At 38.1% G+C, this 18,929-nt stretch overlaps 1 protein-coding gene across 21 annotated transcripts in view; it reads left to right on the top strand.

The window, feature by feature from the left end:
• DLG2 (discs large MAGUK scaffold protein 2) overlaps window positions 1–18,929 on the top strand; it is a 1,989,136-nt gene that overhangs the window by 1,482,088 nt on the left and 488,119 nt on the right. For all 21 annotated transcript variants that reach the window (XM_070425737.1, XM_070425735.1, XM_070425736.1 and 18 more), the window contains one exon: window positions 18,394–18,530. In XM_070425737.1, the coding sequence (XP_070281838.1) occupies window positions 18,394–18,530 (137 nt within the window). The remainder of the gene's footprint in view (window positions 1–18,393; window positions 18,531–18,929) is intronic.

Below are 18,929 nucleotides of genomic sequence, written 5' to 3'. Positions count from 1 at the left end.
AAAAATATATTTTATTGCCGAGACCGGTTTGGCTCAGTGGATAGAGCGTCGGCCTGCGGACTGAAGGGTCCCAGGTTCGATTCCAGTCAAGGGCATGTACCTGGGTTGCGGGCACACCCCCAGTGGGAGATGTGTAGGAGGCAGCTGATCGGTGTTTCTCTCTCATCGATGTTTCTGACTATCTATCTCTCTCCCTTCCTCTCTGTAAAAAATCAATAAAATATATTTAAAAAATATATATATATATATTTTATTGATTTTTTACAGAGAGGAAGGGAGAAAGATAGAGTTAGAAACATCGATGAGAATGAGAGAGAAACATTGATCAGTGGTCTCCTGCACATCCCTACTGGTGATGTGCCCGCAACCAAGGTACATGCCCTTGACCGGAATCGAACCTGGGACCCTTGAGTCCGCAGGCTGACGCTCTATCCACTGAGCCAAACTGGTTAGGGCTGCCTGGATATTTTTAACAAGCTTCACTTGTGAGTATTGTGGTTTCTTTCAAATATCTGGAATCTGACAGAAGAGCATCCCTGGGTATAATAATTGTGAAACTTGAAAGTATATTTCATCTGAAATTTTGCTGGTACTGTATTCAAGGTCATCTCTTCCTTGATGTGTTCAGTAACAAGTGCTTATATACACAGCTAAGAGCAGAGAACTATGAGAAGAAAGTAAAATTACATATTGATAGCTTAAAAAAAATCATCTGAGTATTTACTTTATTCCCCCAAGTTGATGTTACCACGTGTCCAGGGTATCTGGATGGCAGTGATTTCTCTACCTGGAATTCCACCTGCAGGACTCAGATTTCCTAAGCAGTTGCTGTTGACAGACTCTGAGACAAATATCCTCCTACTAGCAGCTGGTTAAGGACCAGGCTGGTGAAAATTTCAACCTGTCAGCTCTTTCTCTTGAGAACTACTGTAACAGCACAGCCAGGGCTAGATCTTTTGTCAAGACTAAGCTGGAACATGAACTCTTGGACAGAAAAGACTGTATCTCACAACAGATTGTGATCGCTTTTGCTTTGTCAGCATGGCGAATTGGAAAAAGTATAGGCTTGGATATCAGATGTGGTTCAATTCCTGTATATGATTCTTATGAGTAGCTATCTATAAACACAGAAGTCCTCTGAGTCTCAGCAACTTTTTTCTGTAAGTTGAGAATAATACTACCAATGTCAAGTGCGGTTTTCCAGCTTAAGTAAGATAATAGCAGCTATACAGGGGCTACCACAAGGGGCAGCTCTTATTATTTGTGTTCTAGAATTAAATGCTCTTCTCCTATGGTCCCTCTTTCTGTTTGTCAAGTGATTCTCAACTCTCATTTGCTGATTCGGGACACCAAGCTGCCCAGGGGTCTACTGATTTAGGAAGAAAGTGCAGAGGCCCATCTCTCTTGACATTACAGACACTTGGGTAGTATCCATAGTGAGAAGTCACCCTCTAAAGGCCCCTGTAATGGGCTCTGGGACATTAAGGCTGTGAAAATGTAACAAACAGAGCTGCCCACACAATCATTTAATGGTAATAGTTCTAATTGATGGTCTTTATATGCAGAGAAGCTGCCCAGAGGGAGTGGAAACCGGGAGGCATTATTGCAGAGGGGCTGTGCAGGTAGCAGTACAGATGTCCTTGCCCACAAGGCATGAAAGACAAACACTGAAAATGAAAAAGGAAAAATAGCCAAGCAGTCCAGTTACAGAAATAACTTGTGTGACTTCAAGACATTAAAAATAAAACTGCTTTTCTTGTGTGCCTGCCCTTGACAGTGATTTCATTTTTTTTAATCGTCTTTCAGCTGGTTTTATTTCCTCTGAATGAAGAGTATTTTTTTTCTTTTTCACACTGATATATATATATATATATATATATATATATATATATATTCGTGTTCACTCCACATACTATTTATACATTTGTATACAAACAAGTATACAAATGAAAATAGGTTTATTAAGTGTTTATCTAATATATATACTTATTTATTTCTTCAGTAACATATTTTTTATCTGTATAAATGCAATTGTTCCTCAGGTGTATAATAATAAATATAAATAGTGTAATACCTGAACACATGAAATTATATGTGCCTCTATTTAGTCTTTCTACCACACCGCACAGTGGTCATGGAAAATATTATATCCATCTTATATCTTAGAAAAAAGACGTATTGAGAGTAACTTGTTCCAGAAGTCCAGTTATTTTTTATCATGTAAAATATGGCATGCCTTTTTTCAAGTTTTATTGAGGTATGATTGACATCCTTCACTGTGTAAGTTTAAGGTGTACAGCATAATGATTTGACTTACATATATTGTGACATGATTACTGCAATAGATTTAGTTAGGATTCATCATCTCATATAGATACAATTTTGAAAAGCAAAAAAGGGGAAAAAAATTTTGTTGTGATAAGACCTTTTAGGATTTACTCTCTTTACAACTCATGCATATTATACAGTATTGTTATCTGTAGTCATCATGTTGTGCATTACATCCTTAGTAGTTCTTTGACTTACCAGAAGCCCGGTGCACAAAAATTTGTGCACTCGGGGGGGTCCCTCAGTTTGGTCTGTGCCCTCTCGCAGTCTGGGACCCCTTGGGGGATGACCACCTGCTGGTTTAGGCTCACTCCCTGGGGAATTGGGCCTAAGCTGGCAGTCACACATCACTCTGGCAGCCCAGGAGCCCTCAGGGATGTCCACTTGCCAGCGGGGAGCAGGCATAAGCTGCAGTTGGACATCCTTAGCGCTGCTAAGGAGGCGGGAGAGTCTCCTACCACCACCGCTGTACTGGCAGCCATCAGCCTGGCTTATGGCTGAACAAAGCTCCCCCTGTGGGAGCGCACTGACCACCAGGGGGCAGCTCCTGCATTGAGCATCTGCCCCTGGTGGTCAGTGTGACAAGTCATTCCCAGTCTTTCTGCTGTTAGGGTCAGTTTGCATATTACCCTTTTATTATATAGGATAGAGGTCTGGTACACAGGTGGGGGCCGGCTGGTTTGCCCTGAAGGGTGTCCTGGATCAGGGTGGGGTTCTGCTGTGCTGCCTGGCCAGCCTGGGTGAGGGGCCGATGGGTGTTTGCAGGCTGGTCACACCCCCTTCAGGGTGGGGGTCCCCACTGGGGTGCCTGGCCAGCCTGGGTGAGGGGCTGATGGCTGTTTGCAGGCTGGCCCAGCCCCCACCCCAGTGGGGACCCTCACTCCGTGGAGGTTTGGCCAGCATGTGTGAGGGGCTGATGGTTGTTTTCAGGCTGGCCAAGCCCCCCAGCGACTAGAGCTCCCAGCCTCTACTTTTTTTCTTTTTTCTTTTTATTCTGGTATTTCTTTACCTTCTATAATTGAAATTTTGTTGCCTTCAGTGGTGCTCAGAGCCAGCCAGGAAGCTTGACTTCCTCCATCACTGGAGCAACCAAGCCTCCTGCTTGCTTCAGCTTCGTGGCTGCCAGCCGCCATCTTGGTTGGGTTAATTTGTGTGGGAAGGAAACTCCTAAGAAAGAAATAAATAAGACACCCACACAAGATGCAGGTGAATGGCCAACGGCACCTTTTGATCACCGTTGCAACCTATTTATTTACTTCAAAGTTATACAATCAATCATTGTTGCTAAGTGTGGTTACTAAAACAAGTGAATTACATAAAACATCATTAATCAATTTTTGCCCCGTTACCAAGGTATTATTAATCAACTTTGCCCCATTGCCCTAGCTATTAATATCAACTTGCCCCTTTGCCCCAATTACTAATATTAACTTGCCCCGTTGCCCTAGCTACTAATATTAACTTGCCCCATTTCCTAGACTATTATAAACTTGCCCCGTTTCCCAGACTACCCTCGACCATAGTTGGTTCCATTTCCCCAGTAACTGCCAACATACCTGAGAGGGACATTCAGAGGTCACAGTGGCCACGCACCCGGAACCAGCAGTTTTCTGCGGCATCTACAGGTACGCCCCCACAAATTTGCATGTAGTCGCTCTGATTGGCTGGTGGGCGTGGCTTAAGGCATATTGAAGGTACGGTCAATTTGTGTGTTTGTCTTTTATTAGATTAGATAACAGGAAGTTTGTACCTTTTGACATTTCTTTAGTTCCCCCTCCCCCACTCACCTTCCTCTGAACCACAAATCTGATCTCTTTTTCTATGATATTATTTTGTTTTTGTTTTTTATATTCCTGATATAAGTGAAATACAGTATTTGACTTTAGCTGTCTGACTTATTTCACTTAGCATAATGCCCTCAAGGTCTATCCATGTGGTTAGTCACAAATAGCGGGATTTCCTCATTATTGTGTGGGAATGAGGAAATCTTGCTATTTGTGCATTTGTGGCCAACATTTGTATCACAATTTCTTTATTAATTTATCTGTCAGTGGACACTTAGGTGGTTTCCATGTCTTAACTAGTGTAAATAATGCTGCAATGAACATGTTTGTGTTTGGAGTTGTATATATTTTCAGAAGTGGAATTGCGGGATCATGTAGTAGTTCTAATTTTTAGTTTTTGAGGCTCCTCCATACTATTTTCCACAGTGGCTATACCAGTTTACAATCCTACTAACAATGCACAGGATTACCTTATCTCCACTTCCTCACCGGTATTTGTTTTCTTTTGTCATTTGGTGATTTGCATTTTCCTTATGATTAGTATTGTTGAGCACCTTTCCATGTACCTATTGACCATTCATATATTATCTTTAGAAATATGTCTATTTGGGTTCTTTGCCCATTTTTAAATTGGATTCTTTGTTGTTGTTGTTGTTGTTTTCTTATTTTGCTATTGAGTCATCTGAATTCTTTATATATTTTGTATATTAAATCTGTATCAGATATATGGTTTGCAAATATTTTTTTTACCATTCTGTAAGTTGTCTTTTCACTTTGTTAATTGTTTCTTTTACTGTGCAGAAGCTTTTGTGTCTAATGTCATCCCTCTTATTTATTTTCCATTTTGCTGTTTGTCTTTAGGTGTTATATCCCAAAATTCCAAGACCCATGAATTTTTGCCAAGACCATGTCAAAGAGCTTTCTTTGTTTTGTTTTGTCTTGTTTTGTTTTTGTATAACTTTCATGGTTTCAGGACATATATTTAAGTCTCTAATTCATTTAGAATCCATTTTTGTGAATGGTGTAGATAGGGGTCTAGTTTCATTCTTTTACTTATGAATATTCAATTTTCCCAGCACCCTTTATTGAAGAGACTGTCTTTTCTTCATTTTGTATTATTGGCTCACTTGTCAAATATTAGTTAACGGTATATAATTGGGTTTATTTCTAGGGTCTCAACTCTAGTCCATTGATCTAGTTTTGTCTGTTTTTATGCTAGTACCATACTGTCCTAATTACTATAACTTTATAATAAGGGTTGAAATAAGAAAGTGTGAAGCTCCTGCTTTGTTCTTTTTCAGAATTGCTAAGCAATCCTTAAAGAGTTTTAAACATATAGCCAGCTTTCATTGTAAAAACTAAGCCTACTTGAGTGAAAAGTATAAGATTAAAGACAGAGGCACATACTGCAAGCTTTGTGCAACATAGAATATATACAACATAGAATGTATTGTTGTAAAGGTTAAAGGACTTGATATAAAATATCTTAATCTTCAATGAAACGAATGTTATGGCAAAGTAAAGGTACCTTAATGCCATTGCTGTATAATTGAAGACGTTAGCACTTGTCATACATAATCCATTAAGAGAGTCTCTGTTGCTTAATAGTTTCGTACAGTTTCTTTAGCATATCTGAAATCATACAATAAATACTGGAAATACTGGTTAGCTACTTCATAAATCTGAGCCATAGTTAGTAAGTTCTTCATTGTTTCCTACTGAGTAAACTGTCCTTGCAAAAATAGGCACTTTTGTAATTATCTCAATTATACAAATCTCATTCTTAGGACCTAAGCTGAATCCAGATTTTATAATTAGTTCTTTTACAAAGATGCTCCATAAGGATGATCAGGTGAAGTAGGGAAGCCAAACATCTGCTGAAAAGGCCCATTTAAAATATTTTAATTGATGAATTATAATATGCTTATAAATGAATTTATGAATTTAGGGTTTTCTTTTTAGCAGATTACAAATGCCTGTTTGTTTTATATTTTAAAGCTTGGTTTTTATGAATAGGTTGGGACATACAGGTAATGGGAGAGGGAGGAACCAAGAAAAGCTAATATCTCAAACTAAATCATGAACATAGAATTGAAGGGAAATTTTCCCATGTGAATTATAATGAGTGACAACTAAATATAATTAGGAAAAAGGGAAAATGCGGGAAGGAAAAAATGCTTTATCATACAAAATTGAGCATCCTCCCAGCCACACAGAATATGCTTTACTATATGTTTTACACAACAGCTAACACTAATAAGGTAAATTGGAAAAGACAAAATCTGATCTTAAAACTTTTCAAAGGCTTCCTATTGTCATTTATATAAGGCCCAAACTCAACACAGCACCTCAAGAACTTCATGAGCCTTTTTTCCTCCAACTTCAGTCCCCATACCTCCTCCTAGCTCCATTCTATCCTTTGACCATAGTGATCTAGGCTATTTGCACCTTTCTACAGGCCACTCCTTCTCACTGCTTAGTATTCCTTGCTGCCTCTCTTCTTTCAGCCATTCAACAGAGCTCAGCTATCCCTGTCTCCTAGAAGTCTTCCCTGACCTGACCCTTTGCCTTTCCTCCAAAGCACTGGCTTATCCTCTGTTGTCATTCCTTTCACTTGGTCTTTAAGCTCCTTGAAGACAGGGATGGTATCCTATTCATATTTATCTTTCCCAATACTACTGTCATGAGTTGAATTGTGTCCCCCCAAATAGACTTTAAAGTCTTAACTCCCAGTACCTGTGAATGTGACCTTATGAAAACAGAATTTTTGCTGATGATCAACTTAAGATGAGATCATTAATATGGATCCTAATCCAGTATGACTGGTGGTCTTATCTATATATATAAAAGCCTAAGTGAACAGACGACCAGATGACCAGCCGGTAGCTATGATGTGCACTGACCACCAAGGGGCAGACACTCAACGCAGGAGCTGCCCGCTGTGGTCAGTGTCCTCCCACAGTGGGAGCGCCGCTCAGCTGACAGATGGCCACCCAATGCCAAGCTGATGGCTGGCGAGCGCAGCTGCAGTGATGTGAGCCTCTCCTGCCAACATTCCCCTTTCATGCCCGAGTGGTGGCAGCGGCAGGGGAGCCTGATGAGTGCAAATGGTGCGGCGCCCAGCCCGGGCTCAGGCTCCTCCCTGGCCGCCTGCCGCTTTATGCACTACTTCATGCTGTGCAGTGTCGACGCGGACAGCGGGCTGTAGCCCAATGAGCTGGCGAGTAAGGCCAGGCTGTGGTGGCATGGAGGTCCACTGATCCTGGCAGGCCAGGCCAAGGGACCTCACCAGTGCACAAATCCGTGCACCAGGCCTCTAGTAAAAAATAAAAAGGAATGTCGGACACAGAGATAGACACACACCCAGGGAGAACATCGTGTGGAGATGAAGGCCGAGTTGAGGTAATGCACCCATAAACCAAGGAATGCCAAAGCTTGCCAGCAAACCACCAGAAACTTGTTGAGAGGCCTGGAATAGGTTTTCCTCCACAGCCCTTAGAAGGAACTGGTGCCTTGATCTGGACTTCCAGCCTCCAGAATTGTCAGGCAATAAATTTCAATTTTGTAAATCACCCAGTTTGTGGCACTTTGTTCCAGCAGCCTAAAAAACTAATGTAGCCTGGAGTTGAAAATTTTTGATGAATGAATGAAGTAACTCACCACATTATTTTACCAGCCTGAGCCCTTTCTTGCACAGTTCTTTATAGCTTGCTTATGGGAACAGGATTCAGTGATCTTTATTTAATTCAGTAACTAATTTTAAAAATTACTTTTGGAGTATCTACTTAGTTCATAACACTCCTGGAGAACATAAATAAAAGCATTATTGTTCCTTCTAAAGCAGTCAAAGTATACACATCTCTATTAATGTGAAATGCTTGACATTTAGAAGTACTTGTATACCTGTGCCATGTGATTATTTAGTTTTGAACACATCAATCATTAATTCATTCTGAAAATACTTATTGAACAATTGCTATATGCCAGCACTGTGCTCAGCATGACCTATTTTATGCAACCCCTACTTTCTAGGATCTTAAAATTTAGTTGAAGAGAGAAGATAAATGCACATAAAAGATTAATTTTAAGTGATTTAATCTAACTGCTTACATTTTCTGTGCTTATATCCAGACTGTTGAGAATTGCTGAAGGAAAAATAAATTACTAAAGGAGTAATAGCCACTAAACCTTAACTAGACAATCAACCATTCCTTGCAACTTGTCTGCATTTCTCCCATGAATTATCTCTTCCATTTTCCTTAATAGCTATTCTAAAACTTCTGTACTTTCCTCAAATCTCTGACCTCACTATTTTACTCATTCTTGAGGTCAATGTCCATACTTTCTTTCTATCAGAGTAAATTGAAGATGAGAACTCTTTTAATGTCTTACCATTAAACCTATATTTTTAACCTTTATCTACAGCACTTCTTTCTCCTTTCCTCCTAACTAGGGAGAGAAAATGTCCTCCTATCTCCATTTATTAATGTATCCCAAAATATTTATTAAGCACACTATCGGAATAAATGTAAATTGGTAAGTATAAGAGATATAATTCCTCTCCTCCTGAAGCCTGTATTCTGCCTAAGATTACTTGTTGCTTTCACCTAAACTATTTTTATCTTCTCAAATAAGCCATGTCATCTCTCAGTTCTGGGTCTTTCAATACATGTTTTCCCCTGCAGGAATGTTCTCTCCCAACTCCCTTCTTTTCCGGGCTCACTTTCACTTTCCAGGACTCTGATTGGCTATCAGGACCTACAGTTAGCCTTCTATGACACCCCAACCAACCCAAGATAGGCAACCCACCTATGTGTTCCCATAGCCTCTGTTCCTCTCTTATAAACTTACCACTGGATTTTTATTGCCTCTTTATCTTACCTTCCACTAGATAAGAACCATAGCTCTCTAGTTCAAGGATATAACCACAATGTTTAGGCCAGTACTTGCACATGATTAGTCATCAGTATGTCTGTTGAATGAGTTAACTGATTCCATTTAAGTAGAAGTGAAAAGGCTGATACAGATAATTGGTTCTACTGGAATTCAACTTAGAAATGCACTACCATAGTAGGTTAGAGTTGGCAAAGACTTGAGTTGTCTTGAAAATTAAAGTGGTGAAGGCATTTCAAATTCAGGGAATAGACATACTAGCATCAAAAAGCACCACAGCAAGATCCGCTTGCCTGGAGGAAGCTTAGCTGGAGAGAAGTAAGGAATAGTGACAAGAGGATATGTAGAATTTCTGTAGCAAATGAACAGTCAATTTGAAGTAATAGAGCAACATAGTGAATGTAGAACTTTACAGGATAATAACCTATAAAGTATTTGCAGAATGGGTTGTAGAAAACTGGAGGGAAAAACTCAAATTGGGTAATACAAATCATAAGCCTGTTACAATAAAGCAGGCATGATTGGATAAGCATTTGATTTAGGGAAGTAGCTGGGGAGAGGAATAATATAATTATATTTTAAAATATACACTGAGGCTTCTGATAAAATATAACAACTGCTATATTACACAATATTAGAATAAATATCGTCTAGCAATTCTCTGCCAAGTATCATAATAAGCCCTGGATTCAGTGATGCCAACCTCAGAGCTTCCAATTTGCTCTGAAATATTAATCTAATTGGAAAACACAGAAGACAGGGAAGAAGAGGGGGTCATGAGTGCATGCTTTCAAGCTTGTGAGTTTAAGGTGACAAATCAAACCCAAGAGAGTGTTGAGGTACAAGAAGTTTGGGCACTTAACATAGCAGTGTTATTTGAAACCATGGAAATGGATTCTCTACAAGAGAGAGATTATGGAGAGAATAGGATTCTATGGAATGTGCCTCAAGGAATAACTATTATTCTAGGGAAGTGATTATCAAATTTAGCATGCATTCCCCAGAATTTCTGATTCAGAATCATCTGGCATGGGCCCCAAGTTTTGCATTTCTAACAAGCTCCCACATGATGCTAATGCTAGTGGGGTAAGGACCATATTTGGAGAACCACTGTGTGGTTCTGGAACAGTGGTTCTCAACCTTCCTAATGCCACGACCCTTTAATACAGTTCCTCATGTTGTGGTGACCCCCAACCATAAAATTATTTTTGTTGCTACTTCATAACTGTAATTTTGCTACTGTTATGAATCGTAATGTAAATATCTGATATGCAGGATGTATTTTCATTGTTACAAATTGAACATAATTAAAGCATAGTGATTAATCACAAAAACAATATTTAATTATATATGTGTTTTCCGATGGTCTTAGGCGACCCCTGTGAAAGGGTAGTTCGACCCCCAAAGGGGTCGCAACCCACAGGTTGGCGACCCACAGGTTGAGAACCGCTGTTCTAGAACAATAAAATGAACATAAATAAAATGAAGAGGGAAATAATAAGAGAAGGAACAGGGCAGTACAATGTTATGAGCATAGGAATTCAAAAGTAATCAGTAGATTTGTGTGAAATACAGAAAAAGCAAAAGCCCATCAGAAATGTTTAGGCCTTTCGGAAGAAAATTCTGTATCAGTATGATTTCCATTAGAAAGGAAAGAAGAGCCCTGACTGGTTTGGCTCAGTGGATAGAGCGTCAGCCTACGGAGTGAAGGGTCCCTCGTTTGATTCCAGTCAAGGTCATGTACCTTGGTTGTGGGGACATCCCCAGTAGGGGGTGTGCAGGAGGCAGCTGATCGATGTTTCTCTCTCATCGATGTTTCTAACTCTCTATTCCTCTCCCTTCCTCTCTGTAAAAAATCAATAAAATATATATTTTTTAAAAAGAAAGGAAAGAAGAGCTAGATATGTGTACAACCACTCAGACCATAAGAATTAGATGCTGTTCTTGAGGCTGCCCTAACAAATGACCACAAACAGGGTGGCTTAAGATTTATTCACTAGTTCTGGAGCCTGAAAGTTTAAAATCTAGGGCTCAGCAAGATTAATTCCTTCTGGAAAGTTCTGAAGGACAGTTTGCTCCATATCTCTCCCCTAGATTTTGTCAGTTTCTGGTGATCTTTGTTATTCCTTGACTTGCAGATGCATCACTTCAACTTCCGCCTCTATTATCACATGCGTTCTTCTCTGTGTGTCTGTGTCTCTGTGTCTAAATTTCCTCTTCATTCAAGGTTACCAATTACTGGATTAGGACCCAGACTAATCCAGTAGAACTTCATCTTAAATTGATTACATCTGTAAAGACCCTGTTTCCAAGTAAGGTCACATTCACAGGCACCAGGCCTTAGGACTTAGACTACCTTGGGAAGGGACATAATTCAACCAATAAAAGGTGCCATATGAGTAGACGGTGGTGTATAGAATGAGATGGATGAGACTGAGAAAGGTGTGTGTGAAAAGGAAACAAAGTTAGTAAACATATGCTGCTTAAAAGTTTCGGCTCTTAACAGTAAGGAGCTTTGGTAAGTTTAAGAGATGGTATTTTCAGGATAGGACAAAGCCAGAAGAGAAGAAAAGCAGTGAGTAAGAGACAGAATATTTTAGAGGGAATAGTAAGTAAAGTCCTAGAGTGGAGGGGAAGATTTAGACTTAGAAAAAAGGAATGATGTTTATTTCATTGAATGAGAGGAAAACCGAAAGGATAAGTATAGACATGGGGACTTTTGAGTAGGCATTAAAGTGATGTGCTAAAAGGTCTGAGTGGGTATTATGAGGTCCTAAAAGAAAAAATTTGGAACATTGTGGTAAATTAAAAGGTGATCTGTGAGGTATTTTTTAAGCAGGGTTGGGAAGAATCCAGAGTAAGAAAATAAAGCTTTGGCTTTTAATTAACCACACCTACAGTGTCCAATGAGATTAATTAGTGTCTCAAATTAAAGGAAAGGTGCATTTCTGATATTTATTTAAGCAAAAATTTCTTTCTAATGGGGAAGAGATGTGAAATAGTCTGTTATCTGTGTAGACCAGATCCACTGTATTTTTTGCTTGTTTTTTTGTTCTTAACCAAAATGCATATACATTCAGAAGTTAAGTTGCCTGTATAGGCAGGTGTTTTCTAAGAGGTGGTTAGCCAGGGTTCAGTTTGGATTTTGTGTTTCCTTTAATAAAAACATGTAGTCAAAAATGTACAGAATGCCACTAGTATTTTCTGTGAAGCAGTAAATGCCTTACCTAGCAGATCCTAGATAAATTATGTCAGAAGCAGTCTGCTTAATACTGAATTGTGCCTGGCCAGTGTGGTTGAGTGTCGACCTATGAACCAGGAGGTTATGGTTGGATTCACTGTCAGGGCACATGCTCATGTTATAGGCTTGATCCCCACTGTGAGGTGTGCAGGAGGCAGCCAATCAATGATTCTCTCTCATCATTAATGTATCTCTCTCTCTCTCTCTCTCTCTCTCTCTCTCTCTCTCTTCCCCCGCCCCTTCCTCTCTGAAATCAATAAAAATATATTTAAAAATGATAATATTGGATTGTTTAGAGAAGCCCCAAGATTTCTTTCCCAGTCAACTTATATCAGATGAAGTTGAACCAAGTTACTGAATGACTATAAGACTTCATGGGGCTTAGTTCTTTACACCCCCAATGAATATATGGGTACATTGTAATCATATGACTTTTAAGCATTTAGTTTTTATTCTGAGCTTCTCCAGTACAGTATCAGCCTATCTTGCCAAGACTTCTGCTTTCGTTCTCCACCTCTCACTCACACCTCCTCCGTAGCGTGGGCAGGCAATAAGGGAAAAGGGTGAACTGTGTTCCTCTTGTTCTTTCTTTAGAGAGTGCAGAAGAGATTTTGTGTGGAAATAGGTTAAATTAAAGGTCTGAACAAGGCTCAGGCATTCCCTATGCCTACATCTCTCATGTTAATGTGAGGAATAGCAATTTGGGGATATGCAAGAACTATGGAAAGGGGAACCCAACTGTAAGATAATAGATATAAAATAAATTCTTTTTATATATCACATGTTTATCAAACGGATCAGTTTTTTTTTATTATTTCTTGGGGAATTGGTGTTTAAATTCCACACACTTTTTTCCTTTGCTAGAGTGCTAAAATATGCAGATTTTTCTTCCATGAATGTACTTATATCATTCTGTATCAGTTTTGTTTATTACTAGCACACACATAGGCATATTTAGTATAATTCTTAATAGCCAAACATTTCACAGTAGGAAGTGTTAGGGTCAGTGTTTGGGGTGAGACCTACCAACTCTTTTCATGGAGTTAATTTTATAAATGACTAGTCTACCATGGAACACGCGAAAATATGTGATGTAAATGACAGAGATTTTAAGATTGCACTTCTGAAAATACTTCTTCAGAATGTAAGAAAACACAGACAGTGCAATTCAGTGCACTCAGAACACAAATTAATGAACAAAATGAGTACTTTACCAAAGAGATTGAAACTTTAAAAAAAAGAACCAATCAGAAATTCTGGAAATGAAGAAGGCACTTAAGGAGATTAGGAGTGATCTACTAAGCATAGGAAAGACAGCCAACCAGCTGGAGGAAAGAATTAATGATGCTGAAGATAGGCAATGACACAGATGGAAGAAGAGAGACCTGAGCATAAAGAAAAATGAAAGAGTTGCACAAGGACTATCTGACTATATCAGAAAAAGCAATATTAGACTAATGGGCATACCAGAAGAAGAGAGGGAGAAAGGAATGGAGAGCCTATTCAAGCAAATAGTGGATGAGAACCTCTCAAACCTATGGAAATAACTAGATCCTTGAATCCAGAAAGCAAACAAAACACCTAGTTACCAGGGATATTTCTTAATTATGGACACTTCTTTTCAAAACAATGACCAATTCTCTAAATTGGAACCTCCCCTCAAATCAGTGTTTTGCTATATTCAGTGTTTCTTACTCAGATCTTTATGAGTATTACTGTATTTACACCATTAGGGACCAATAAAGCTTATTTTATCATAAATACATATTTTGGGGGATTGCTAGACATCTCTGTCTCAATAGTCAGCCCAATGGAGCTGGGATTTGATGAGCATCATGTGACAGAAATCAGAGCTGCTGACTCTAGTCATTTAGTCAGTCTGGAATCCAGAGGATGTGTTGGTTTGAAAGGTGCAATCTCTTTTATCAATTCAAACTTAACCTTCAGGACACAGCTCAGACACTAAACATCTGTTGATTCTTCTCCTGCTCTTCTAAGTCTTGCTTACATAACACTAGTACCATAAGAGAACTCATCATAACCAGTTAAATAATGCCAGTGTGTTCAGGTGTCTGTTTTTCAAAATAGTTTATGGAGAGCAGAGAACTTTTTTATTTATCAAGCATCTATTAAATGCCAGTTACTATAGAACATAGATATACTTATTCCCTCATTACAGATCAGTAGTTTACACAGTTAGTAGGTGAAAGAATCGGGATGAAAATCTGGCTATGCTGTTGTCCAGTCAGAGTTCACCTGAAGCAAGATAACACCTTAACAGTCATCGACTGCAGCTACAGCCCTCTTCTTTTCAGCTGTCCCTCACTCACTAAGCCGCCAACTTCATCTTTAAGGAGAATCTTTCTAAGAGACATGTGGCTTTTTCTGTCTTCTTATATTTATTTGTCCATTCATTTTGTATGTAATATATACTTATAAGGTAACTACAGTTGTCCACCCTTACTCATGGGGGATACATTCCAAGACCTCCAGAGGATGCCTGAAATTGGCTAGTACTGAAACTTGTATATACTCTGTTCCTTCATATATATACATACCTATGACAAAGATTAATTTATAAATTAGGCACAGTAAGAGATTTGCAGCAATAACTGATAATAAACTAGAACAATTAAAACAATCCTATATAATAAATAGCTAATATGCTAATTAAACTGGAAGGCAGAATGACCTTCCAGAACAACCAGTGGGCAGGGGACAGGGCCTCAAGGCAGCTGGGGCTGAGAGGGCCAAGGCAACCAGGGCTGCGAGGGCTGAGCCCCTTGCATGAATTTTGTGCATCGGGCCTCTAGTATACTATAATAATACTTATGTGAATGTGGTGTCTCTCAAAATATCTCTTTGTACTGTACACACACAGCATGGATATACTAGAAAAGGGATGACTCATGTCTCAGGTGGGACCGAGTGGGACAGTGAAAGATTTCATCATGCTATTCAGAATGGTACACAATATAAAACTTATGAATTGTTTATTTCTGAAATTTTTAAGATTTCAGATGGTGATTGACCATGGATGACTGAAACCATGAAAAGCAAAACCACAAATAAGGGGTACTACCATATGTAACTGGCCTTGTTCTATTGCACAGCATTAAACAGACAAAAATTCCTGTCATCATGAAATTTATATTTTCACCAAGGAGACAGACAAAAAATAAATAACATAAAATACATATATGGCTTGTGTAGTATATTACAAGGTAATAAATGCTAAGGTAAAATGAAAAGTAGAGCAAAAGAAGGAAGTGAGGTGCATGGTTGGGGGATAGTATTAAATAAGTAGGTCAGGTTCAGGCTCCTAGAAAAATTGAAATCTGTACAAAGCTCTGAAGAAAGTGTATTCCAGGCAAAAGGAACAGCTAGATAAATGCCCTAAGGTAGAAGTGTGCCTGGTGTGTTCTAGAATTATCAAGTCTGTGAGTGTCTAGAGGGGAATGAAGGAGGGAAATATTAGCTAATAAGGGGAGAGAATGATCCTTTAATGTAGAAAGCCTGCCCTTGCTTCGCCAGAATGTATACAAGGAACTCCCAGTGTCTCCAAACTGATTATTTGGATGGTCTTTTTGCTCAGTAGTCCTAGCCCACATTTTGTCTTCCTAGAATAGTCCTCCAAAAATCACTGGCATCCTCTGAGTTTAGAACATTCCTTCAGCCAGGTTCAGCCCACTCACTCATATGGACCCACTCATGAATCATTATTTCTATAGTGTTTCTAGTTTATCCATTCATTTATGTTGACCATGGTCAAAAGCAACAATGCATAGCATGTACTCAGGTGTGTTTGTTGAATGAATAGATAGATATATGAGTGAGTTAGTGAATGAATGAATGAATGAATGAAGGCAGATTGAATCTTATGACACAGATGGATATTCCCACCTCTAAATAAACTTGTATTCTGGATGTAGAAGAAAGCTCCACATTTACTTATGTTGAATTAAGTATCTGGAATATGGTTGAGTGCTGATTAAATATTAATTCTCTTTAAATGTATTCATTTTTTCGTCAAAGTAAGAGAAATCAGAGAAGTTTTTTTAGTAGCTTCAGAGACATTCTCTGGATCCTACTAAAAATATTTTGCTTCACCTTGAGCAGAGTGACCAGTTAAAATGTATTTAAACCTAATCTCAGAAAAAAAGTTATTAACTTTTTAGTGATATAATTTTGTCTAGAGTGTCCACAGTGATTTCATTGTGCTGGTACAAACTTTAACTTCAAATGTCAACTACATAATTATTCCCTTGGTTGGATTTAAACTTGTTTAAAGTGGTGATTTGTCTCCTCAGCTCTTCTGTAACCCAGATTGTCTGTGGCATTTACTGTTGACATAGTGAATCAGAGTCCCTGGATTTGTTTTAACCTTTTCGTTCTACAGTATGGAATGACTTTTGTAGTACTCTAAGTGCAGTAGGTTGATTCTAGCATGTGGCTATGAAACTTTTGTAACTATATTCTTAAGCACCTTGTAATCATATATAAATACAAAGGAACAGGGTTAGAAAATAAGAGCGGATATGTATTTTGAATTTCAAAGGAAAAACCAAACAGGTGCATTTTATTTATTCTAGATCATCAATTGCTTGTTAAACAATTTTTTTTAAAACTGAGGCAAACAGATACATGTATAGATCTGTGGAAGTCAGAGCATCAATAAAGAATAATTACCCACTTTAGTAAGAAATTAGTTAACACTAATTTTAATTGCTGTATCAACTTAAATCCATTTTCCATTTATATTAACAACTATTATATTTAATTTAGCAAAAATCATTTTATTCCAAATATAATTTCAGAGGTGTTACTTTATAATTTACTATGCCACTATTTCTCCATTAACTAATCATCTTAAGGGCACATAGTTCTACTTAATATTTAATAAAAGCATAGTGAAATGGAGTATTTTTAAAAGTGTTTTTCATTATTTTTGTATAAAGTGCCAGGTAGGTTTTTTGGTTTTTTTTTTTAAATCATAAAACAGGTATTCTAGTTTTTTAAATTAGGTTACTAGGTATGTGTGGTTTAAAAAAAAAAGTTTTACACCAAATAAGTTACAGAAATTTTCTGTTTTTACTAAAAAAATCACTTGATATGTATCTTTCTGAGTAATATGCATGTTAATTATTATAATTTTAAAATGCAATAAAAATATATGCTATAAGTATTATACTGAATTTATATTCAATCACATTCTGAAAAGGATATTTTTATACTTTTAAAGATTCTGTAAGTCATTATTTTTAAATGACCTCATAATGATTTTAATAACTATTCTTATTATCATTTCATAGGTATATGTAAATAAAAATTTTGTAAGCCATAGCACAGTAAAAATTATCTCTCAGTGTAGAAAACTTTCATATTTAAAGTGATTTGATATCCTGTGGTATGTTATAAGATTAATAGAGAATATTGTCTGTTTCTTTATTCTTAAGAATGTATATGGAGATCATTTATTTTTTGTGTGTGACTAGCCTCACTATTACTTAACAACAGTAAGTGCCATGAAATGTGAAGATATGACAAGGAGGCCAGAGAAGAAAATGGGAAATGCAAGCATCTTTTCCTTATCTTCTCTCTGAAATTACTACTTAAATGCCCAGTGTCTCTTGTCTCTAATTTGGGGAATTTTCTAACAGTTGTACTTTTCATCCTGAAATGTCAAGAGTATCTAGGTCTGTACCCAAGTAATTCTCTATGCCGCAGTAACTGCAACAATGAAGATGAGCCCACAGACTCAACGTGAGCAGAACTGTACCTATGTTTTGCCTGGCTCACTTAGGATCCTTTCACACTTTTGCCTGCTCCCTATTTTGTCCAGTCACCCGGTAGGAGCTGATTAGTTAGCTAGGGAACAACAAATAAATGTACAATCATAAAGTAGAACAAAACTAAGGGCCACAAGGGATTGACTTCAAGAGCTTTGGCTCAACTCATTGGCATTAATCAACAAGTCTTCAAATATTTAAAGAAGAACAAATCAACCGAAGTAGAACCCTTGCTGTTATTTATCTCTGTTATAATAAATTGAGAATTAAAGTTCTTAGACTATTGAAATGTGCTAATTGCATTTTCTTTAAAAAAAAAAAAAAAAAAGCTTTTCTTTTTCTGTTTCTTCCCCCATAGGTTTAGGCTTCAGTATTGCAGGAGGTGTGGGGAACCAGCACATTCCTGGAGACAACAGCATTTATGTAACTAAAATCATAGATGGAGGAGCTGCACAAAAGGATGGGAGGTTGCAAGTAGGAGACAGACTACTCATGGTGAGTGTGACTCAAGCAAAACTATGTGCTTATTTATAAAGGTCCTTTCCCAGTGTAGGAATGTTGGTTGGTTCAGGCTGTCATAACAAAATACCATAGACTAGGTGGCTTAAACAACAGATATATTATCTCATAGTTCTTAAAGCTGGGGAGTTCAAGATCAAGATTCTGGCCCATTCAGTGTCTGGTGAGATCTCTCTTCCTGGCTTACAGACATCTCTCTTCTCTGCGTGTCCTCACATGGCCTTTCTCGATGCTTGTGCTGAGAGAAGATCTCTCTGTGTCTCTTTCTCTTCTTCCTAGACCCCCAGTCCCACCAGAATACAGCTCCACCCTTAACTCATTTAATTAATAACCTTACCTCCTAAACACCCTATCTCCAAATACAGTGATATTAGC

The sequence above is a fragment of the Myotis yumanensis genome, unplaced genomic scaffold, assembly GCF_028538775.1.
Source record: "Myotis yumanensis isolate MYYU_CA2020_CCGP unplaced genomic scaffold, mMyoYum1.0.hap1 SCAF_10, whole genome shotgun sequence".
NCBI lineage: Eukaryota > Metazoa > Chordata > Mammalia > Chiroptera > Vespertilionidae > Myotis > Myotis yumanensis.
Note: the sequence above shows the minus strand (reverse complement) of the source record. Positions and strands in the feature narration are given on the sequence as shown.